The following is a 21,683-nucleotide window of genomic DNA, read 5'->3' on the forward strand; positions in this document are numbered from 1 at the left end:
CAGTGTGCCCTCATGGCCAAGAAGGCCAAGGGGATGCTGGGGTGCATTAAGAAGAGCGTCTCCAGCAGATCGAGGGAGGTGATCCTGCCCTTCCACTCAGCCCTGGTGGGGCTGCATCTGGAGTATTGTGTCCAGTTCTGGGCCCCACTGTACAAGACGGATGTGGAGCTGGAGAGAGTCCAGCATAGGGCTACAAGGATGATCAGGGGCCTGGAATATCTGCCCTGTGAGGAGAGATTGAGAGAGCTGGGTCTGTTCAGCCTGGAGAAGAAGAGGCTGAGAGGGGACCTGATCAGAGTATATAGAGGATGGTGCTGGCCTCTTTTCACTGGTGGCCATTGACAGAACTAGAGGTAATGGCCACAAACTGAAGCACCAAAAGTTCCACAGGAACTTAAGGAAAAAAATATTGACAGTAAGGAACAGGCTGCCCACAGAGGTTGTGGAATCTCCTTCTCTGGAGATCTTCAAAAACCACTTGGACGCAGTTCTGTGCCACGTGCTCTAGATGACCCTGCATGTGCAGGGGGGGTTGGACTAGATGATCTCTAGAGGTCCCTTCCAACCTTAAGCATTCTATGATTCTATGACGTACAGTGTTCTTCTGATTGCCTTTCACATATGGTAACTTCTTACAATGCTCTGGCACAGCTAAAAATAAAACATGAAATTCTGAGTTCTGTCACGCTGTTGATGTCTAGCAAATAGCTGTGTAGCCTTCTGCCAAAGTGCGTGCCCATGCCTCAGTAGTGACTGGTTCATAAAATGGGAACATACATTCTCATGTATGAGTGCTGATCTATGTTAGCGGCTTCCTCCTTTACTTCTCGGTTGGGGTGGGAAACACTGATTTATATAGTTCACACGGTGAAAATATGATTACAACAGGTTTTAGAGTTAAGAACTCATTATTAGCTGACAGTTAGGAAATAACAAAATATATGTGCTCTATAGTTTAGTTATTTATTGTCTATTTTAATTATGTCATTACAGACTAATATATTTGATAGTTAATAGCATGAGACATTTGAGCAGGAAACAGCATTTTGTAATTGGTTAGGTTTTTTTTTTCACATCACATTTCAAGGAAGGACTGTTTGAAATAGAAGAACAGCTTCAACTTCATAAGAGAAATTTTGTAAGAATCACTTTAAAATGAAAATATCCTTATTCGTTGTATATCAATATCTATTTTATATATTTTTTCATAAACAGGAATCTTGTATTTTAAGATAAGCACTCAGTTTGTGAGAATTAAATCAAGATCTAAAGAAAATAGCATTCTGCTTTTCTTCATCTCCCTTAAAATTTAAGAATATGAAGGAATGAAAAAGAAATGGAACTGGATAATTTATGTGAACCTTGTGTTCACAAAACACTGTGCTGCATATACTTTTCTAGTAGGGTGAACTGTTAGTCACCCTATGCAAATCTTTTTTTTCCATCTGAATTTCTGAAGTACAGAGAAGTGTGGAAAGTCTTTTATCTTTAGCACTCAGTGTGGCTTTCACAAAATAAAACTTTGTCTAAAAATGGTATTTTAAACTCTTTCTTTGAACCTTTCAACTTCGATGTGGTAAATTTCCTTTTCTCTAATGGGGGATCAAGTGGGAAGGAGACACAGTTCACAACCAGTATTTCTTAGAACACCTTTTATTTATTAGGCAAATATATTAATAATAGAATCAAGCTGTTGTAATTAATAACAGCTTTCAGTCAAAACATTCCTTTATTCACTCACACAGTTTACTCACACGCTTACACATTTTAACATACTTACCTCATTGGTACAACTGTTGGGAAGCCAGCCCTGACTGCACACTCAGAAGCAAGGGGTCACTGGTGCTTCAGAAGCTCTCTAGAGCAACTAGCACTCTTTTGGATATGGTCTCAGTTACCCAGCTCAGTGTGCCTGCTGATGTGTGCCAGTGGCCTGGTAGAGATTGAGCAGACGTTTGGTTTCCGCAGTTAATCAGTTGCTGACGATGCAACAGGATTGCTAGTCCTCAGAGCTGAATAGTCCTTGTCAAATTTTTACATGCTATTTTCTTAGCACATACTTCTTTCTTTGTGTTTTTTTTGTTTTGTTTTGTAAATATTTCTTAGAACCTCTGTGTACCTAGATAAACCATTCACACAGAAGGGGCCCTTATGACATTGAAAAGTATGCAGATCTAATACTACCACAATTTTTTTTTCTCTGTATGTGTCCATTAAGTTTACCTCTGCAAATATCTGCATCTTTCCTGTTTTTTTCTCCATTCATTGCTACACCAGGAATACATAGACATCATTTTGAAGCAGGAAAATGAGCTGCAAGACATGAATGTAAAAGAACCAAGAACAGAAGAGGAAAAGAAGAATGCTGCAGATCTCCATGAACTGGTCACAGTGAGAATAAATATTTCTTAACTGTTTTTCAACAAATATGTTGCACTGTATTGCAAGTGTCACATTAATAAAGCAGCAGATGTTAGGATAGCAGAATGCCGGCTCTGGTATAATATAATGGTAATGCAGAGCCCGGCAGTGCTTGGCATTTAACTTGTCTAATGAATGGTGCTACTGCCATATTGGAGAAAAATAACAAAAAAAAAAATTAAAGATTTGATTCTTGAGAATAATGAATTCCCAAACACACAGGCTAAAGAGACTGAAATTCATATGTCCACCAACATTAAGATAAGAACATTTCCAATCTGTTGCTACTGCAGCTTGGTGACTTGTCTTTGAACCACTACCTGCTCATCGATAAGGAGACTTTAAACTTGGTTTTGGAGTATTGTGAAAATACTGTTATCACCTGTCTGTGCTGAGCAGTGCTTAAACTTTCGGGAACCGAGCTCTGCTAATTCACAGAGCTAATTAGAGAGCGAGAAGCAAAGGGAGGGGAATAAAGAATGGAAAAGACAGGAAAATAGTGGAAGAGGGACAGGGTAACAGTCAGAAAATGGTGAGATTGGTGGGAACTGGATAACAACAGTAGATTAGAAGGTAGATTCAGGCAGTTGAAGTGGGTGGAAATTAGGGTGTATTAGGATATATGACAGACACTTCATACTTTGCATGCAGAATGATCAGTTTGCTGTGCTTCAGTTCTTTAAAACATCTGTTTCCTGCAACTTTCTTTACATTTGGTTGTCTGTCTTTATGTAAATTCACTCTAGATTTTTACTAGTTACAAAACACAGATTTTTTGTCTCATATATAAAATACTTTATTCCTTTTTAAATAAATACCAAACATATAGTGAACTAAAATATACTTAATTATAAAGTCTGGGATTTCTCAAATAATATCAAGCCCCTTTAAATTTAAATATTCACTGCCAGATAATATATCTGCCTTTCAAAAATGAATGTCATCCTACCTTTGAGTCTGCCTATTCACCTCACCAAACATGAGAGCTTTTCACTCATTAAGGGTGTTAATTTCCTTTTCCTAGATGCTTGGATAGATCTTTAACGTTATTAGTTTTTCCTTTCAAGATTTAAAAAAATGTAATTTTAGAATTTGTCTTTGAATTTTTAGCCAAGCTAGTATTTTCATTCACTGACTCACACTAAAGCATTTTTTTAATTTTAAAAACTTTCATTTAGATATTTCCTCAGTGTTATCAAGTTGCATACAAGTATTAAAAAGAGAGTTCAGAGGGGGGAAATAAATATCTAGCAAAATAGCAGGAAAGAACTCCACATTTCTGGAAAGAGGAACACTGTCATCTATCAGTGACTTGGTTGATCTCTGTCCTCCAGGCAGACACCTCATTGATTTAATGAGAGCTACTGAGTTGGTGAATCTCACATGTTGAATAGACTTGTTTAGTGACTAAATGACACAGATCTTGCTGTGGATCTTACATGACACAGGAATTGGTGTCATGGTCTCCCCAACCCTCTACTGCAGCCTCTACTACGCTACTAGCCTAGCTCTGCTCCACCCGCATTTGTCCTAGTTACAGGGGCTCTGACTTCCAGTTAACTGCTTTCGCAGCAACATGACAATAAAACAAGGAAATTAGAGATGAGTGAAAGAGTCTGTTACCCTTCTGACACTTCATTGTATTGCAACCACAAGAGAGTTCCTTAGTAATGAAACCTACATAGTCCTGAACCCATTTCCCATGTGCCATCTTGTCAAGCCCATGAATTCTGGATTTGGTTCAAATCCTTCGTGGAAGGACTTGTCCTTCAAAATCTTCTGTCTGAGATTTTGAAATAGTTGAACTGATCTAAAAAGCAACAAACATTTAAAATACAAAGCAACTTGTGAATATATTTAGACGGCAAATTTCCACCTCATTTCTGTTTTTCTCAGTTCCTGTTTTGTCATACATCAGTTCCCCTACTCTTGTGGTTTCACTTTCAAGTAACGAAAGAGCGCATGTTTAGGCCAGAAGGCTTTTGAAGAGGCCGCTTTTGCAAGGTCTATTTCTCACATAGTCCTGATGATTGTTTCTTCATTGCAGTCCTTCCCTAACTTGGAGAAGTTATCCAAAGATCTCAGCACCAGAGGTAATAGCAATTGATTGACTGTCTTTTAAAAGTGTAAAATACTATACTACATAGCAGATTGTAAAGCACTGAAGTAATCTTTTTAAAAGAGGAACATAAGAAGTTGATCTGTGCTAGGTACATGACTGTGTCTTCTGTTCCTGGTACTTTTCTTACACATGTGATACATTCATTCTATAAAATGTTGTAAATTAAAAACTGCCAACCAACTCAAGAGAAGAGAGAGGTCACTTAACTAATTAAATATTTCAATATTTCATCAAAGACCTTGACTGGTAAATACCACACATCTTCAGAAAATACGTATTCAAAAATGGTCACACTGGGGACTGAACGTGAATGAATAGCATGATTTTCATAGGTGATTAGAAATTGTTATCTTCAGTGATATAGTACCTCTAAAAACCACTTAATTGCCAATTTTAGGCATATGTATTTGTCATTTTGACCCCCATTCCCTGGTATGACAACTATGGACACAGCTCTATGTAGTTATATTTATACATATATTAACACGTCAGGCAAGTTTTTCGAAATAACTGGATAGCTCCCTGTTGTTTATCACATTTGAAATCAGGTTTCAAATCATTAAATATTTTAGAATTTTCTTACTTCAGGAAAAATATAAAATAACAGAGTAATCTTCCCTCGTGGCTTTCTATAAAAGTTAAAAATGTGATACTCCCTAGCATCTATTAATATTTTCAGTAAGTACAAATAAAAATTAAGATTTTTTTTCTTTAAAATATTTTTCCATAGAAAACTCTGTATTATTCAGTCCCCTAGTGCTGCTAGCCTTCAAAGCCTTGTCTTTCATCTCCTCCTCCTTGTCCAGGAGTATTTCTGTTTGTACATATAGAGCAGAGCGTACTGTCCAATGTAAAGGGAAACTGCTGCAAAAATGCATGCAACACCGTTTCCCACTTAACAAAAATATTAAATTGGACATGTATGGAATTGGACATGTAGCATAGCTTTATTAATGAAGAAGACAGTGTAAAAGAGAAGCTCTTAAACAGATGCAAAAAATGAAAAAAAAAAAAAAAGGCAGGAAAATAAAAGGGTTTTTTTGGTGAAAAAGTTAACCAAAAAAGATCAAATACACAAATACAGTATTCCTTCACAGCTACATGTAAGCTCAACTTAAATAAGCTGACAGTAATAAAGGCCTTTGAAAGCATGCCTTATTTTCTTCAGCTGGAGAGCTCTCGAGGCCTGCAATGTTGTTCCCTGTCAGAAAGTGGTTGAATATGAGCAATTTTTGCTATTCATAAGAATTGGATTTGTTTCTTAGAAGAACATAAACATATTTCAGGCAATATGGGATAGGGGTATGTTTTAATCTGCCTCTGGCTTTTTTTTCTCTCCCTATTGAATTGATTTTCTACCTGTTGATGTTCATCATTTGATTCTGCAATGTCCTTTCTACCTCCTACCTCACAGTCTTGAAGAGTCTGCAATTGGCCTTCCTCACAGAGGGGATTGATTGTCCTTCAACCAGAGAAGAGTCCAATTCTGTCTTTCATTGGTTCAGCAGTACTACCCTGGCAATGAAATTTTAATTTGAATAAAAATCAATCTAATTAATAAGAACTATTTGTATTTTTACTATTTTAAGCTCTGTTTTTTAATCAAGTGACAGAAAAATGCATTAAGAATATATCCTTCTATTTTTAGTATTCTTAACACTTACCAGTGCCTAACTGAACATGCATACTCAGTATTAATCATCTGCATTTACCTTACAGTTCGCATAGCCGAGTTATATGATAAGACAGTGGCTTCTCAGTTCCAGTGCTCCACAGCGAAGACAATCTCTAAGCAACCAAAGGACCACTGGCAGACATTCAGGTAGGACAGTCCAATGAAAACAGATGTAAATGTAAATAATTCAGAAGACAGAATAAGCAGGCAACAGAGAGCACTTTGTTGTCTGTCATTAAGAAGGACCTGAATCTCTAGATACATTTCACTTCACTAGTTTTCCCTGTGATTTTATCCCTCTGTGCTTCTCCTTATCTCAAAGATACTTTAAAGTTTGCTGGAAAAAGGCTTTGAGGTTTTCTTTTTTTTTCCCCCCTTGGGTGGGGGTTGTTTGTTTCTTGATGTTTTTGAACAATGTATCAAAATAGAGACGTTCCTGAACAGTTTTGCTGCAAAACATACGAGTACAATTCCAAAGTCATTAAAAATATAACATACTTGCATAAGTAGTTTTCATTCCAGAGTTATCCTGTAAATACTGGAGGGAAGGAGAGAAGGGAGGGGGGAGTCTTATAGAATATTATATTACTTCTCTCACTCTCTTTGCTTTTTTCCTTTACTGCTCACTCAGCACAGATATAACAACACTCTCTAAGTGGAGGACTAGACTAGAAGAACACAGGTACTGTATTAATAGGATAGAAAGTTAAAGTTAATTCTTTTAAGAGACAGTGAAATCTGAAATGACTGCTGGAAGATTGCTACTACTTTCACAACTTGGATAGTGTTCTTGTGGTTCATTTGCAAATAATATGGTGTTCTCTGCAATAGAGGCTCTGAATGAATGCTTTATTTTCTGCTGAATTGCTCGGTTCACACAAACATTACCATTTAAGAATTTATAAGATTTAAGATTTATAATTTCAGATTTATACTTTAAAACAACATTTTACATTGTTTTGCATATTACATAAATGATAACTATAAATATGTATATCTGAGTACACACCAACGAAGAATATAGAGTGAAATCCTGGCTCTGAGGTCGGTGTCAAAACTTTCACTATGATCAAAAGAGTGAGGAGCTCTTATTAAGTCCTGCAAGAAAATGAAGCTGTAATATTTGAATAAAAATGGTCTAAATCAAAGTGAAACCATAACCAGTCTTTCCCAGTTTAAACAATGATTATGAGAGCACTCTGGTGAATCTTACATTCAGGAATTTGGACAGGCTTCTGGATAGCCACAAAATTTATCTGCAAATTAAAATGGGGAATTTAGGTTCATTTTGTATTATAAATGTTAGCAGTTGCAGTGCATCTGAGATGATAGTGATTCTCAGATGTAGAAGCTTGTTGGAAGATTTAAATATACTGTCAGCACTAAGACATATTCAACAAGGTCTAGAGAACCAGAGCAAGTTTTGAGGCGTTCTTTATAACAGCCACTCCACAATTTATATGCCTTTTGATCAGATCCTCTATAAATCAGCATGTGAAGAGGAGTCTGTCTCAGGATGCCCGGCCAGCTGCTGCTTAATCTGCCTGCTATTTTCGTCTTACCCTTTTCCCAACTCTTTCTTGAGTACAAGGCTTTATACTTCTCATGGTACGCTTCAAGGCTCTAGCAGTTGAATCATCCTCATAGCATATCCAAACCTCATAGCTAAGAGTTAGTAGATGATCCTTTCTGTCTTCACTTGTGTGTGCCTTTGCAAACAAGTAGCACTGAGACAATTGCAAGAATATAATTCAATGTGATTAGCCAGAAAAAAAATGCAGCTTGCCTTTATCATCTATATTCCTTGTTGTTTCAGAAATAGTACTGGAAAACAGAGTAAATTTAGTAATAATGTGTTTTTCTTTCTTTTTTTACCCACAATGGCAATATTTTCATAGGAAGGAAATTGATGAAGGAAAGAAGTGTTTAATGGCACTAAGAAACAAAATAATTCCTCCATATTTTGAGTCAGAATTTGGCCAGGAATTTCTTCTGGAAAAGGTAATGGAGCTCAAAACTGGATGAGTTTGTGTTATTTCAGATAATTTCTATCATAGTTCCAGACAGCCAGTTATGGTTTTACTTTTCAACCTCAATTTATTATCGCAAGAAACAGAGGAAAGTTGTGTCTGAATAAACGCAGGGAATTATATGCCTTTATCAAAGAACATATATCTCAGAGAGGACTTTTGTTTACTGAGGTCAGACCCTCTAGATTCCTTTTATAATGTCTGGAGAGAGTCTGATTCAGAGCAGAAGCTGAACCTTGAGTGTTTTGACCCATATCTGGAAAACCTCTCTCTTGTTTTCTAGAGAGGAAATCCAGAAGGCTAACCCTTCCGCATTAAAGCTGACCTTGGGAGCATTCCTGTAATCAGGCCTTACAATCTGATCAATGCTGTGAATGTCTAAAGCATACTAAAAAATACGCTTCAGAATCTGAGGAATCCTTATGTTTTTTATTGTTACCAATTTGGTTCTGCTTGTTTCTTTCCTCTGCACCCTTTCTGGAGTGTGTTAGTTTGCATAGTGCCATCTTCAGTGGTATGTCTGCTTGAGAGACCTAAGCCCTGTTTCTTATTTTTCTTTAGTTCCCAGATATGGAAGGACTGTCTAAGGAATTTCCTCCAGTTCCAAAAAAAGAAAGTGGGAATCTGCCTTTACAGATTATCAGAAACACTATAATGGGTAATTTGAGCTCTAATGTTTGGTTATTTCAGTATCATATTCATTGTTTTTTCAGTTGTATCTTTTCATTGTTGTAGTAAAATTTAAGATTAAACTATCTGGCACTATGTATTACCAGGCATTCTGACACATGAGCTTCTTAGATTGCACTGGCTACATCTGTTCTGATAAGTAAAACATGCCCAGCAGCATGGAGTAGGCTGTGCCTACCAACGCATTTACCTGTGTTGGTAAATGCAGTTTCTGAACACAGGGAAGCCTTATCCATAGCCCAGCTCTTGTGCCTCATGGTGTCTTGTGAGGAGGCTGATAGTTGGCGCAGGTCAGTATCATGCCAGTTTTCCAACAGTTTAACAGTATAAATTATGTTTCCGTACCTGAGAATGTTCCTGTCTAATTCTCTAATATAACTGAGACCTCTGTGTTCAGTGTGTTGAAGGAGTCTTTGTATATTTAACTGAATGAGTAAGAAGAATAGGTTTTGGATACAAAGCCAAAGAATTAGGTTGTGAATGAGGAGGTAAATGGATGCAAATATTCTCCACTACATTGCCTGGGGTTGATGAGGGGACCACATTTGAAAAAAGAGCAATATCAGTATAGGGAACAGCTCGGAGTTGGAAAAAAATGAAATAAAATGTTAAGGAAGCATTTTGGGGAATGTGGTAGAAGGGAAATAGAATAGGAAACATGCAAGGCGAGGACAGTTTGTAGGATACAAGAAGGAAGACTGAAGAAAAAGAAAGCAGGGAGTGAATAAATGGTAAGCAGAGAAAGTGTGAACCATCTGAGCTTTGAGCTTGGAAGCACTCAAGAGGAATGTTTTGGTTCTATTTGAAAAACATCCCTGACAAGTCACTGAAATGACATTGTGGGATTAAAAGTATCCTGACATACACAGCACAGAATCATATTAGGAAAGCAGTCTTCCATAAGATTCTATCAGATACTGCTTATTCCCATGTTTTCTCATTTTGCTGTTATCAGAAGGCCTATGTTGGATTGTCTTTTAGACTTTTTAGACATACTTCTCAGTTCACCAAAGAAGATAGGAATGATCACAAAATGCATTTTTGAGCCCTGTTGCCCAGGGAAGCAAAATAATTGAACTTGGACAACAAAGGTTGTCTAAAATGAAGTGCCAAATACTCTGCTATTTTTTTAATACTTTTATGACAGCAATGATGATCATGACACTTGTTGATGTATATTGTTGTTTTTCCTTTAGGATCTGATTATCTCAATACTACAAGTGATTCCTCACTTTCACCTGGTTTTCTGCTACAGATTCACTCACATGAACGTGAAGGTCCCAGCATACACTCACCAACAGGTAAATCTACCGTCCAGAATGTACTTTGGAACAAGTTATTTTCTAGTTTCTTAAAGCTATGAGGTATTTCAAAATATCTACAAGAAATTTAAAGCCAGTTATTCTGTTCAGCATTCTGAATACATGTAGGGCAAGATTGGCAGAAAGGGAGAGAGCAGTCTACTATAAAAATAGTAGGAGGGATTCTCGTCTCACACTAGCAGACTGTTAGAGCAACGTGGGGACTGTACAACTGGATACACATTGAAATGGTCTTCGCCATTTAACATCTCAATTAAGTTTTGCTTTCCTGGCTGCATCTATTACTGTTCTCTCTACTTTTTGTTTTTTAAAGCAGTCACTAGTCTGCTTTAATTAGACCTTTGACTCTCACATATATGCCACACCAGCTGAGTCTTAGTAGTGCACACAAGAAAAAAAAAAAACTGTATCTGCATCTCACCGTCTAACCTGAAGAGTTTTCCCTCTTTGTTTCCTTTCCCTCCCACCACCCACTAGCATTCTTTCTTAGTAGGAGGTCTTTGCAATAGCAGTTGTATTAAAAGCTACTAAGCTTCCCCTGCTATTTATGCATACTCACTTGTTAGACCGCAGAGCAGACACACTAATGAAAAATGAAAAACATTTTTGTGTCTGTATTTGTGATATTCTAAAACTACACAAGCTTCTACAAAGCATAAAGATTGGTTACCTTTAGACAAAACAGCAAACATTAGTATGCTTTCCCCACTACATCTGTGCTTAGCATTTTTATAAGCCCTCGGCCATTTATCGTCAAATGGGAGTCTCCTCTCCCTCTACAACCCACAGTTCTGTTGTTTGGAAATAAGAACTTTTTGAGAGAAGGAATCTAGAGAAGAATCTACTCTCCAATTATATTTCTGCCTCCTCGAAATGACTAACTGACCAGATACGTATTGGCAGCTAGACAGTATCTGCACTTGACTTCTCACCATCCAAACTGAAAAAAAATCAATTCTCCTCAGTACAAAATATTGATCCAGATATTGATCCAAAATATTGATCTTGATGAAAATGTAGTCACCACTGTTGTGTTTACCCTACAAAGGTTATCACACTTTACAGCATTTACAGAAAGCTATATTTGTCAAGTTGTCAAGCAAAAGAAGTTTAGATCCACTTTTCAAACAGCAGTTAAATTGTGTAGTAGCTAACTGCTCTGGTAATCCAGAGCTCAGTCTAGTTACATTATACAGTGGGACACAGATCAGAGATGACATGCCTGTTCTAGTTCCAGAATCAAAGGCATGCAAAGTCATCCACATGTTGTTGCTTTCAAGCCAGTTAATCCCGCTCAGCAACAGGGTCTGTGGATTGATTATGACCTTGTACTGCCACAGCTGTTCTGCTCTGGGGCAAGAATTTGTTATTTTATGGATTATGGATTTTATGGATGCATAAATTTGTTTTGACCAACTTGGCCTTTTCTGCATATCTGATCACTGTGCAATGTAGCCATGACTTTGGAATAGTTCCTGGTTTTGATTTTAATGCTTGGCATTTTTGTACTTCCTCTCCATGGTTTTAAACACTTTCATAGGATTTTATACCTTCCTTGTTGGTTTTCACTGTGATGTCTTCAATAATTTTACTAATTATAGTACATTTGTACTTATTGTTTCAATTCTGATTATTTGTTAGTTAGAGCTATCTAAAAGTGGCCATCTTTCCCCTAAATTGTTTTATTACATTAAAAAAAAATGAGACCTAGCCTGCTACTGAAATGCTAATCAAACTCTTAAGGTAAATGAAAGTTTTATTTGAAGAACTGCAGGATTGGGCTTTGATACTTGGTGGGGTTCTTTTTATGCTGTTGGAAATCTTGTCTTTTTTTTGCAGCAACAACCTATCTGAGCAAAGAAAAATCACATGAGACACCCTTTCAATCTAAAATTCAAAGTCTGCTGGTGAATGCTGCAAGGCAGCCAAGAAAAGAGAAAGTGAAATTACAACCATTTCTCCAGGGGAGGAAGGCTGACTCCATACCAAATAAACAAGTAAAATAACAGGTTTTTAGTTAGTATCTTCTTGGTCATCTCCTTTGCAGAGATGCTGGACACCCCTTCACTCTCCATCAACACTGTAAAGCATTTTGTATCTGTTTAGTGAACAATAGCACTAGCAATTTACTTTTAGCAATGACAGATTTTAGCACTGGCAAAAGATTGACTGTTGTATGCTGAAAGCAGAGCTCTATACTGGGTACCCACATGACAGCCCTGACTTTCAAAAGAGAGCACATCCTCAGTTCCCCCTGAGACACCTGAATGGCTCTGTATGTCCAGAATCTCAGACTAGTATATATGGTCCTCAGTCCAGTCCTGTTCAATTTATTCATCGATGACCTGAATGAAGGCACAGGGTGCTCCCTTAGCAAGTTTGCTGATGATACAAAACTGGGAGGAGTAGCTGATACCCCAGAGGGCTGCGCTGCCATCCAAAGGGACCTGGACAGACTGGACAACTGGGCAGTGAGAAACCTCATGAAATTCAACAAGGCCAAGTACAAGGTCCTGCACCTGGGGAGGAATAACCCCAGACACCAGTACAGGCTGGGGACTGACCTTCTGGAGAGCAGCTCTGCAGAGAAGGACTTGGGTGTCATGGTGGATGACAAGTTGACCATGAGGCAGCAGTGTGCCCTCATGGCCAAGAAGGCCAAGGGGATGCTGGGGTGCATTAAGAAGAGCGTCTCCAGCAGATCGAGGGAGGTGATCCTGCCCTTCCACTCAGCCCTGGTGGGGCTGCATCTGGAGTATTGTGTCCAGTTCTGGGCCCCACTGTACAAGACGGATGTGGAGCTGGAGAGAGTCCAGCATAGGGCTACAAGGATGATCAGGGGCCTGGAATATCTGCCCTGTGAGGAGAGATTGAGAGAGCTGGGTCTGTTCAGCCTGGAGAAGAAGAGGCTGAGAGGGGACCTGATCAGAGTATATAGAGGATGGTGCTGGCCTCTTTTCACTGGTGGCCATTGACAGAACTAGAGGTAATGGCCACAAACTGAAGCACCAAAAGTTCCACAGGAACTTAAGGAAAAAAATATTGACAGTAAGGAACAGGCTGCCCACAGAGGTTGTGGAATCTCCTTCTCTGGAGATCTTCAAAAACCACTTGGATGCAGTTCTGTGCCACGTGCTCTAGATGACCCTGCATGTGCAGGGGGGGTTGGACTAGATGATCTCTAGAGGTCCCTTCCAACCTTAACGATACTATGATTCTAATACCAAATGTAGTTAGCTTTGCCCTCTTCATTTTTTTACTCAATTTTGTGTGCCTTTTTGTGATAGCTTCAGGACTAGTAGAGTCAAATATAAGAAATGTAACAAGCATTATCTGGGTACTGCTTATTCAGAATCTGACTAAAGCCACCAACTTTATTGTCTAATTTTATTTGCAAAGGTGGATGACCCTGTTGGGGCACAAGTCAAGACATCTTCCCTTGCAACAAAGAAACAGCAGCTTAGTTCATTCCATGTCATTCCGCCTAATGTGATATTTGGTGTACTGAAGGAAGGCTGCACCTACAGTGCCACTGTGATCCTGAAGAATGTTGGAGTGAACTTCTCCAGGTTGGTTCAGATACTCAGGAATTTGTTTTTGACTGTCCGAAGATGCATTGTTTGTAAATTATTGCAATCTGATCTGATTAGTAGAGATTTTTATGTTTGGATTCATTTGATGATGATAGGACTAGATTCAGAGACGATAATGTTAGAAATATTTAGCATTTTTTTAATATTAATATTATTAATTTTGTGTATTACTAGTGTAAGGAAGACGGAAAGCAGTAAAGAACAGTAGGTTTTATAGTCCTGGCCTATAGTAGGTTTTTTATTGAAGTTCTCATTTTCAGGGACTAAACTCTTTCATGTAACTGCTACTGCTGTTGGCTTTGGGGAATGCTGCTGAGTGCCGCAAGTCTGATGATCCAAACTGAAACAACTGCAGTCAGACAGCCATATAACTTTGGCTGCATTGAAAAACAGTTTCAGTGATGACACTGGGAGCAGGTAGAAGATTAAATACCTGAAACAAAGCATTTACTTATAAATACATTCCACTTATATCCACACCCTATCAGGGGATGATAGCTCTGCACTGCATTCTGGTGTAGTGAGGACAGGGCCATTTTAGCTCTGCAGTCCAGAAAGTTGTCCTTGAATTACTTGACTGGAGCTGGAATTTAGGGATCATGCAAACACAATAAAAGATGCTTATGTCTACTCTTTTTTCTGTGCCAAAGTTCCCTGCAGTCATTCAAACATGACTGCATATATGTTCATTCACTAGATACTCCTGCACAAGCATTGTCTCTATTTTTACTAAATTCAGCACTTAACAGGCAGGTGTGCTTGTGACACTTGTCTTCCTACACACCATACATGTAATAATAAAGAGCGCAAAGCATTTTCCTCCTGTTCATTTTTTACACAGCATTTATCTTTTATATGCGTATTTTGGCTTTTAGCTTACAGGAGAGCCTGCAACAGTTCTTTAAGTTCTTACAGTTTGGGGGCTTTTACCTAAAGTTTGTCGCTTCAAAATGGCTTCATCTGAATAGCTGCAGTCTGGTTTCAAGAACTGCAATGCTTGGTGGCAAGTTTTCATTTGAGATGGCTGCAGCTGACATTTTTATTACTTGGGAAAGGGTCAAAAGTTGCAAAGAAAAAAACACATTCTTTCAAAATTCTTGAGTTCCAAGCAAGAAATTTTCCAACATCAGCCTCTTTGTCCCACTTAGCCTCAATTACCACCTGCAACTGGAAAGATTTTTAGGTCTAAACAGCTACTTTTTCAGTTAATTGCTAAATAAACTATCTATTTCAGCCATTGGTCCTGAATGGTGTGAGTGCCCAGTCTTTACTGTTAAGGCCAGCCCTCAGGAATCCCAAACCCTGAAGATAGAGAAAGTCTGGAGAAAGGAACACTTTCCCTTGCTTGACAAGGATTGGGTAAAAGCTCATTTAGGCAAATTTGACAGCCACAAATCCATGGGCCCCAATGGAATATGCCCATAAATGCTGAGGGAGCTAGTAGATGTTATTGCTAGGTCATTCTTCATCATCTTCGAAAGGTCATTGAGAATAGAAGGGGTGCCTGGGGGACTGAAAGAAAGCAAATGTCACACCAGTGTTCAAAAAAATGCAAAGAGGAGGACCCAGGAAAGTACACGGCAGTCAGACTTACCTCTGTCCCTGGAAAGGTGATGAAGCAGCTCATCCTGCATGTCATTTCTCAGCATGTGGATGAAAAGAACGTGATCAGAAGTTGTCAGCATGGATGCACCAAGGGGAAATCATGCTTAACCAATCTGATATTCATCTATGACTAAATGACTGGCTGGGTAGATGAGGAGAGAGCAGCGGATGTTGTCAACCTTGACTTCAGCAAGGCCTTTGACACTGTCTCCTATACAGACAGTGAGGTGGATTGAGAACTGGCTGAATGGCAAAGCTCAGAGAGTTGTCATCAGCCATGAAAAGTCTCTTTGGAGTCCTGGAGCTAGTGGTGTCTCTGTAGGTAGGTACTGGGTCAATTGTGGTTCAACATATTCATCAATGACCTGGATGAAGGGACAGCATTCATGTAAGCAAGTTTGCTGGTCATATAAAACTGGAAGGAGTGGTTGATACCCTAGGGGGCTGGAGAGGTAGGCAGAGAGGAACTTCATGAAGTTCAGCAAAGACAAGGAGAGAATTCTACATGTAGGGAGGAATAATCCTATACACCAGTACAGATTGGTAGCTGACCTGCTGGTAAACTGTTCTGCAGAGAGGGGCATAAGAGTCCTAGGGGACAAATTGACCACAAGCCAGCTATTTGACCCTGTTGACACATGGACATGATCCTGGATACCTGGATTACAGTACCTGGACATGATCGTCTGCAATGTACAATAGGTGACCCTGCTTGATCAGAGGTTTGGACTAGACGATGTTCAGAGGTCCTTTCTAATCTCAGCCAGCGTTCTGTGATTCTTATGCCTGGTGTATGTAAGGCTCATGGCCCTGAGGTGCTGCAGTTTCTAGGTGGTGCATGTTCTGTAGAGCACTCATCACATAAGCAGGCACCTCCCAAGCTTTCTTCTTCTGGATGCAGGTAACTTGCAGTTCATGATGACCTCTTCAAAAGGAGAGTCAAGAGAAACGTCATAGTAACTCTACCATGCAGTCATAGCATTCATTTTACATAGTACCTCAGTTTTGGAATGAAAAAAAAATATAAAACATCTAAGTTTTATATTTGTTTCTATTCCTTCTTGAATAAGTAGTTATCAAAAGAGGAACTGACAGGAATCACAGTTGGAATCATTATAGCACTCATCCAATTCAGGACCATCTGAGAGAATATTGCACAACTCCATCCATGAGGATTAAGAGCAGAGATTTTTTGTTTTCTTTTTTAGGGCCAACTTTGAGGGAGTTCCTTTTTAATACACATTTCAGTATTACTGTGAAGTTTTAGGCTAGCAGCTCACATATCAATATGCTGGAGCTCAAGCTACACGCATTACACATTCTTTAGATTTATGCCAGAGCCTGATATGTAGACAGCATGGGGAATATACAACCCCTATACTCTCTCAACAAATAAGAAGCATCACAGAGGCTCTTGGTAGTCTAATCGTCCTGTGATGCCTTCTGTCATTCTAAGAAATCCGTCTTATCCTTTGAGGTCTTTTACCAGATGGTTTGAGACAAGATCTATATGCCTAATGTGTGAGTGACAGCAGAATGGGCTGATGTCAGGGTGGAGGACAAAAGGGGGGCAGTACTGAGATACGTCTGCTTTATGCTGAGTTAACAGTTAAGTGTCTTCCCAACTGTTCACAGGATAACCTTAATTTTTGCTAAGGTGTCACAAGAAGTTGGTTAGTTTCTCATAACAGTTGGCATTCCACAGAAACTACAGAAACTCTGACTACAGAAACTCTGTAATTCTGCCAGAACTTTCCATAGCACTGAGCCATATACTGAAAATACCTCTTCTCACTCGCTTTTTTAAGAGCTTTTTATATAAGCTCCTGTTGGGAGCTGTTCTTCAGGTGGAATAAAAATCTCCCAGTAAAGTCTAGAACCATGCAAAAGGAGAGAGATCTTAATAGTGATTTGTTTTCCACAGAACAAACCTATTTGCAAGCTGGTGTTTAAGCAGGGAGGTGATGTCCCATCAAAGTGATCTTCAGCAGTGTAGTAGCATGCAGACTAGAAAAGGAATGCACAGATGCGTACCCATGAAATAGGCATGAAGAAGTGAAAGCATTACCTTAGTGGGTAGTTAAACAAGAGAGATATGTTTACAAGAAATGTATACTGGTATCTTGCCTTCTGCAGAAGAATACTATCACAGCACATTAAACAGACCATTAAGGACTTCTGGCTATACACACACACAAGACTTTGCCAGAAAACTTCAATTTATACTTCAGTTTCCTTTGTGTACATAGGCTTAAAATGTAGGTGTTTCAAATTCTGTTCTAAGAACTCAGCCGCTTAACGAACTCTTTGGAAACTTCAACCCATTAATATAGTGCTTTGCTGTTTTTGTTCAAAACTTCTTGAATGGTGTCTTGGCTAGAAGCCAAGGAATACTGCGATAACCAAGTGTACATTATTATAGAAAGTGTAAGCTTAAAAAACTCTGCTGTTGTTTACACATGAAGGCACAGGACTTCCCAGCCGTTTCACCTGCCTGCCTGGGGTGGTTCCTGGCAAACTGATAATCTTTTCTTTCCGACAGATTTTGGGTGAAACCACCACCTCCACACACAGGACTGAGAGTGATATACCGACCAGGACCTGTAAGTTATACAGAAGATTCTTTCCATTATGCTAGTCATACAGCCTATGTCATACAGGCCATCCATAGATGCTCCCTCACCAGCTGTTTAGGACTATAGCTGGCCAGGGTACATGAGCTGTTTAAAGCTCATTTGAAGCCACACTGCTTTCTGCCATCCTTCTGCTTTCTTCTGTCAAGCACACTGTGTCATGGGCTCTTACCCCAGAGGACAGAGTCATGAACAATCTTTAGCTCCATGGAAGGTAGCAGGTCAAGCCCTGAGGCTAAGGAGAGCTTTTTTGATGCAAACAGAATACTCTGCCACCAGTTCTGATTTTTCCCAGTGTTTAGGTATCCTGTATCTCCTCTATGTGTCATGCCTGGACTTTCTTTCTATTTAGAGACCTCTAAGAGCTGAACCTAGTAAACATTCCCCTCATTTCTTTTGCTGTGTACCTTCTTGCTTGCTCCACTGTCTTTATTTAGCACAAGCCCCATAGCACATGAAATTATCCCATTAAGTATGAAGCTATGATGCGTTCTGCCTTTTTTCAGTATGTCATTTTGCTTTTCACCTCCCTTTTATGCTGGCTGGTATTCCCAGAGCACCCAGATAAGATCAGAAGCAATCTTTGCCCACAGTTTTACAGGCATGGATTCAAGAAGCAATGACTTCTGCAAGGAGAGCCACCAAAATACAAGTTAAACCTCCTCACCCCGAGCCCCAGCCACAACCCAACACTTGCACTTCTCTGTTCCTTTCCACACATACATCCCTTTTTATCTCCATTTTCTTCCTACATCTTTGTTCTTTTTTTGATCGTCTTCAGCTTTCTCAATTTTCCACTTCCTTCTGGATCCTAAGACAGTCAAATGGCAATAATGAGAAGGAGCAGAAAATATCTGGCAGTTTGCATGCAAACTTCAATGTGAAGAAAAATAAAGGTTTAGTACAGACCTTGCTAGTGACACAGTCAGTGAGTAACTGGCAAGAGCAGTAATGTGTGCAGGATACTAAGTCTTTTCTTTCATCAGACCAGACAGAACAAGAACCAGCTGAGAACAGTGCTGAAGGGTTTGAAACATGCATCTTATTTATGAACTATTCTGCATCTCTCCTAGGTGGCAGCAGGTTTGCAGGTTAAACTGGATATAGAGATTTTTGCAATGGTAAATGGAAGGGAAGATACTGATGGCCTTGAAGAAATTTCCCATCATATTGAAATATTAACAGAAGCAGAGACTCTTCTACTTCCTGTGAGGGCAAATATCCTTTAAATTCTCCCCCACTATTCCTCCAATATCATCAGTCCTAGGAACTGTCTACCTTAAGGAGTTGTAAGCATGATTTCTCGTGCAGGCAAGATTTACTGTCCTTTTTGGAAACACAGAACACAACAATGGAGAACTTATAACTCTGATCCCAAAAGCAATTTAGATCAGAGTGACAAGGTATTGAAAACAAGGGATTGAAAGCCCAGAAGGATATGGCTTTTAGGAAATATATAAAGGAAAAAAAAAGAAAGAAAAGAAAAAAGAATTTCTCCCAACAGACAGAAATTCTTTAAAGGATTTTTTTTTATTTGCAGATTTTTAACCTAGTACATGATAGGGCTACCTCATCAGAAACAAAAATCATATCATTGTGGATACAAAAGGAAAGATGATACTATCCCTGTTTCTGCAGTCTGTTTCAGTAGAAATTAGCTTTTAATTCAGGACAGCTACAGTAAAAGAAAAGAAAGCCAAATTTATTTCACTTTCCCTTGCACTCCAGCAGTTGTAATTACTGTTTTTCAGATATAGCTAAAGGCTTATTTCTTAAGGGCGAGTTTAGAGGAGATGTAGAAGGTGATGATCTATTTGTCCTTTAAGCAAATTTTCTAATTAAAGCCTAGGGAAAAGGTCTTCTTAAAACCTGTAAGTCATAAGGCAAGGTGCCCCCATACACATTGCCATGCCAGAAACTCTTGCTTTTGTTAAGATCCACGCTTAACCAAAGAAGGGATTCAGTATCAGTTAAGACTGACCAAAGGGATTGTTAACTGCAACTGCATTGGGGCTCTACATGCTCTGGAAGCTACACTGAAACTCTCCTAATTTATGCTGCAAAATCGTCTTTGCTGATGCTCTTTGCTAAGCTAGCCAATACAAGAACTAGTGCCATAGCAACAAAAACAGTCCCTGCTTCATTCCCACTCTTCCAGTCTTCCATCACACACTTGCAGACTCAGCCTCAAAACATACGTATCTTCCCTTTCGTTAATGTTTTACTTGGCCTGTATTCTTTGAACTGAGGTCAGAAGTTGAGATTCAAATCTTTTCACAGTCTAATTTCCAGAATTCATTCCAGTTTCCACAGATATTTTAGTTACACAAATGAACAGAAATGGTTAGATCCTTAACCTAATATTCTACTTGTGTTAACCAATGACATTTATGAGCACCGCCCACAAGGATACCCCCAGGGTGGGATGTCAGAAACAGCCCAGCTGATTTCTACAAGCCCCAAGGCAAAGTTCCAGATTAACTAGAAAGAATGACGTGAATATCATCAATACTGAAATACTGGAATTTTAGTTGAATGTTTTTATGAAGACATCCTGGTATGGTCTTTTCTACTTAGTCAAAATAACATGAATAAATATTTTTTCTGTCTCCTATTAATAGGAAAGATGATCCAGAAGTTGCACTACATTCTGACTTCAGACATGGCTGCCTGAAACATGACAGTGGACATACTGTTACAAGCCTAATGTTTGATAACCCCGCACTTTTCTAGAAGAGTGCTGAATGACACCAGATAGGTTAGCATCATTTTTAAATGAGAGTTAGATAAATATAGCCAATGGTGAGGTACTGAACACCTTTCATCAGTACCGAACATGTGGCAATTTTCACTGGAGTCAGCTGTGACTCTTAGAGAATCTGTAGCAAGTATTACTGAGCTGCTCTAGCCTTTGAGTTTTTAGGTTCCTGTTTGCTTTCACCATCACTGTTCTAACTTTCCATGCACAGGCCGTTCACCTACCTTTAATTACCTGCGGACACCAGATGGGGGCTGTGAGTACACAATATTGCACTGGATGCAGGGGAACCTTAGGTGAATATACTGGCACCAGTGATACTAATGACATGGAGGAATTCAATTTTTATCCTCTTCACAAAATCACTGAGGTTGGGAGGGACCTCCGAACATTGCACAGGATCACATCCAGATGGGTTGTGAGTATCTCCAGAGAAGGAGATTCTGCATCCTCTGCACAACCTGTTCCAGTGCTCTGTCACCCTCAAAGTAAAGAAGCTTTTCCTCACATTCAGGCAGATTTTCTTGTGCCTGTTGTCTAATCTTTTGCTGGCCACCACTGAAAATATCCTGTCTCCATCATCTTGGCCCTCAAGATCACTACTCAGCCTTCCCTTCTCAAGGTTAAACTGGCTCAGCACCAGCCTTTCCTCCAGTCCCCTAATCATCTTTGTAGCGTTATGCTAGACTCACTGCAGTAGATCCATGCCCCTCTTATACCGGGGAGCCCAGAACTGGACCCAGTACTTGAGATGCAGCCTCCTGAGGGCTGAGGAGAGGGGACAGGATCACCTCCCTTGACCTGCTGGCAACACTCTTCTTTCCCATTGTTCTT

The 21,683-nt window shown here is 39.2% G+C and overlaps 1 protein-coding gene across 1 annotated transcript in view; it reads left to right on the forward strand.

Moving 5' to 3' along the window:
* The window catches only part of SPAG17 (sperm associated antigen 17), a 102,169-nt gene extending 81,593 nt beyond the window's left edge, over positions 1 to 20,576 (forward strand). Inside the window, exons 36-47 of the mRNA XM_088531305.1 lie at positions 2,278 to 2,391; positions 4,469 to 4,514; positions 6,263 to 6,365; positions 6,850 to 6,900; positions 8,117 to 8,219; positions 8,810 to 8,906; positions 10,135 to 10,239; positions 12,100 to 12,257; positions 13,660 to 13,829; positions 18,001 to 18,061; positions 19,165 to 19,309; positions 20,461 to 20,576. Coding sequence (XP_088387431.1) covers positions 2,278 to 2,391; positions 4,469 to 4,514; positions 6,263 to 6,365; positions 6,850 to 6,900; positions 8,117 to 8,219; positions 8,810 to 8,906; positions 10,135 to 10,239; positions 12,100 to 12,257; positions 13,660 to 13,829; positions 18,001 to 18,061; positions 19,165 to 19,309; positions 20,461 to 20,576 — 1,269 coding nt within the window. The remainder of the gene's footprint in view (positions 1 to 2,277; positions 2,392 to 4,468; positions 4,515 to 6,262; positions 6,366 to 6,849; positions 6,901 to 8,116; positions 8,220 to 8,809; positions 8,907 to 10,134; positions 10,240 to 12,099; positions 12,258 to 13,659; positions 13,830 to 18,000; positions 18,062 to 19,164; positions 19,310 to 20,460) is intronic.
* Positions 20,577 to 21,683: the final 1,107 nt, after the last annotated feature.

Source organism: Tinamus guttatus, unplaced genomic scaffold (genome assembly GCF_059628265.1).
Source record: "Tinamus guttatus ecotype Peru unplaced genomic scaffold, ASM5962826v1 Tinamus_guttatus_pri_ptg000404l, whole genome shotgun sequence".
Taxonomy (NCBI): domain Eukaryota; kingdom Metazoa; phylum Chordata; class Aves; order Tinamiformes; family Tinamidae; genus Tinamus; species Tinamus guttatus.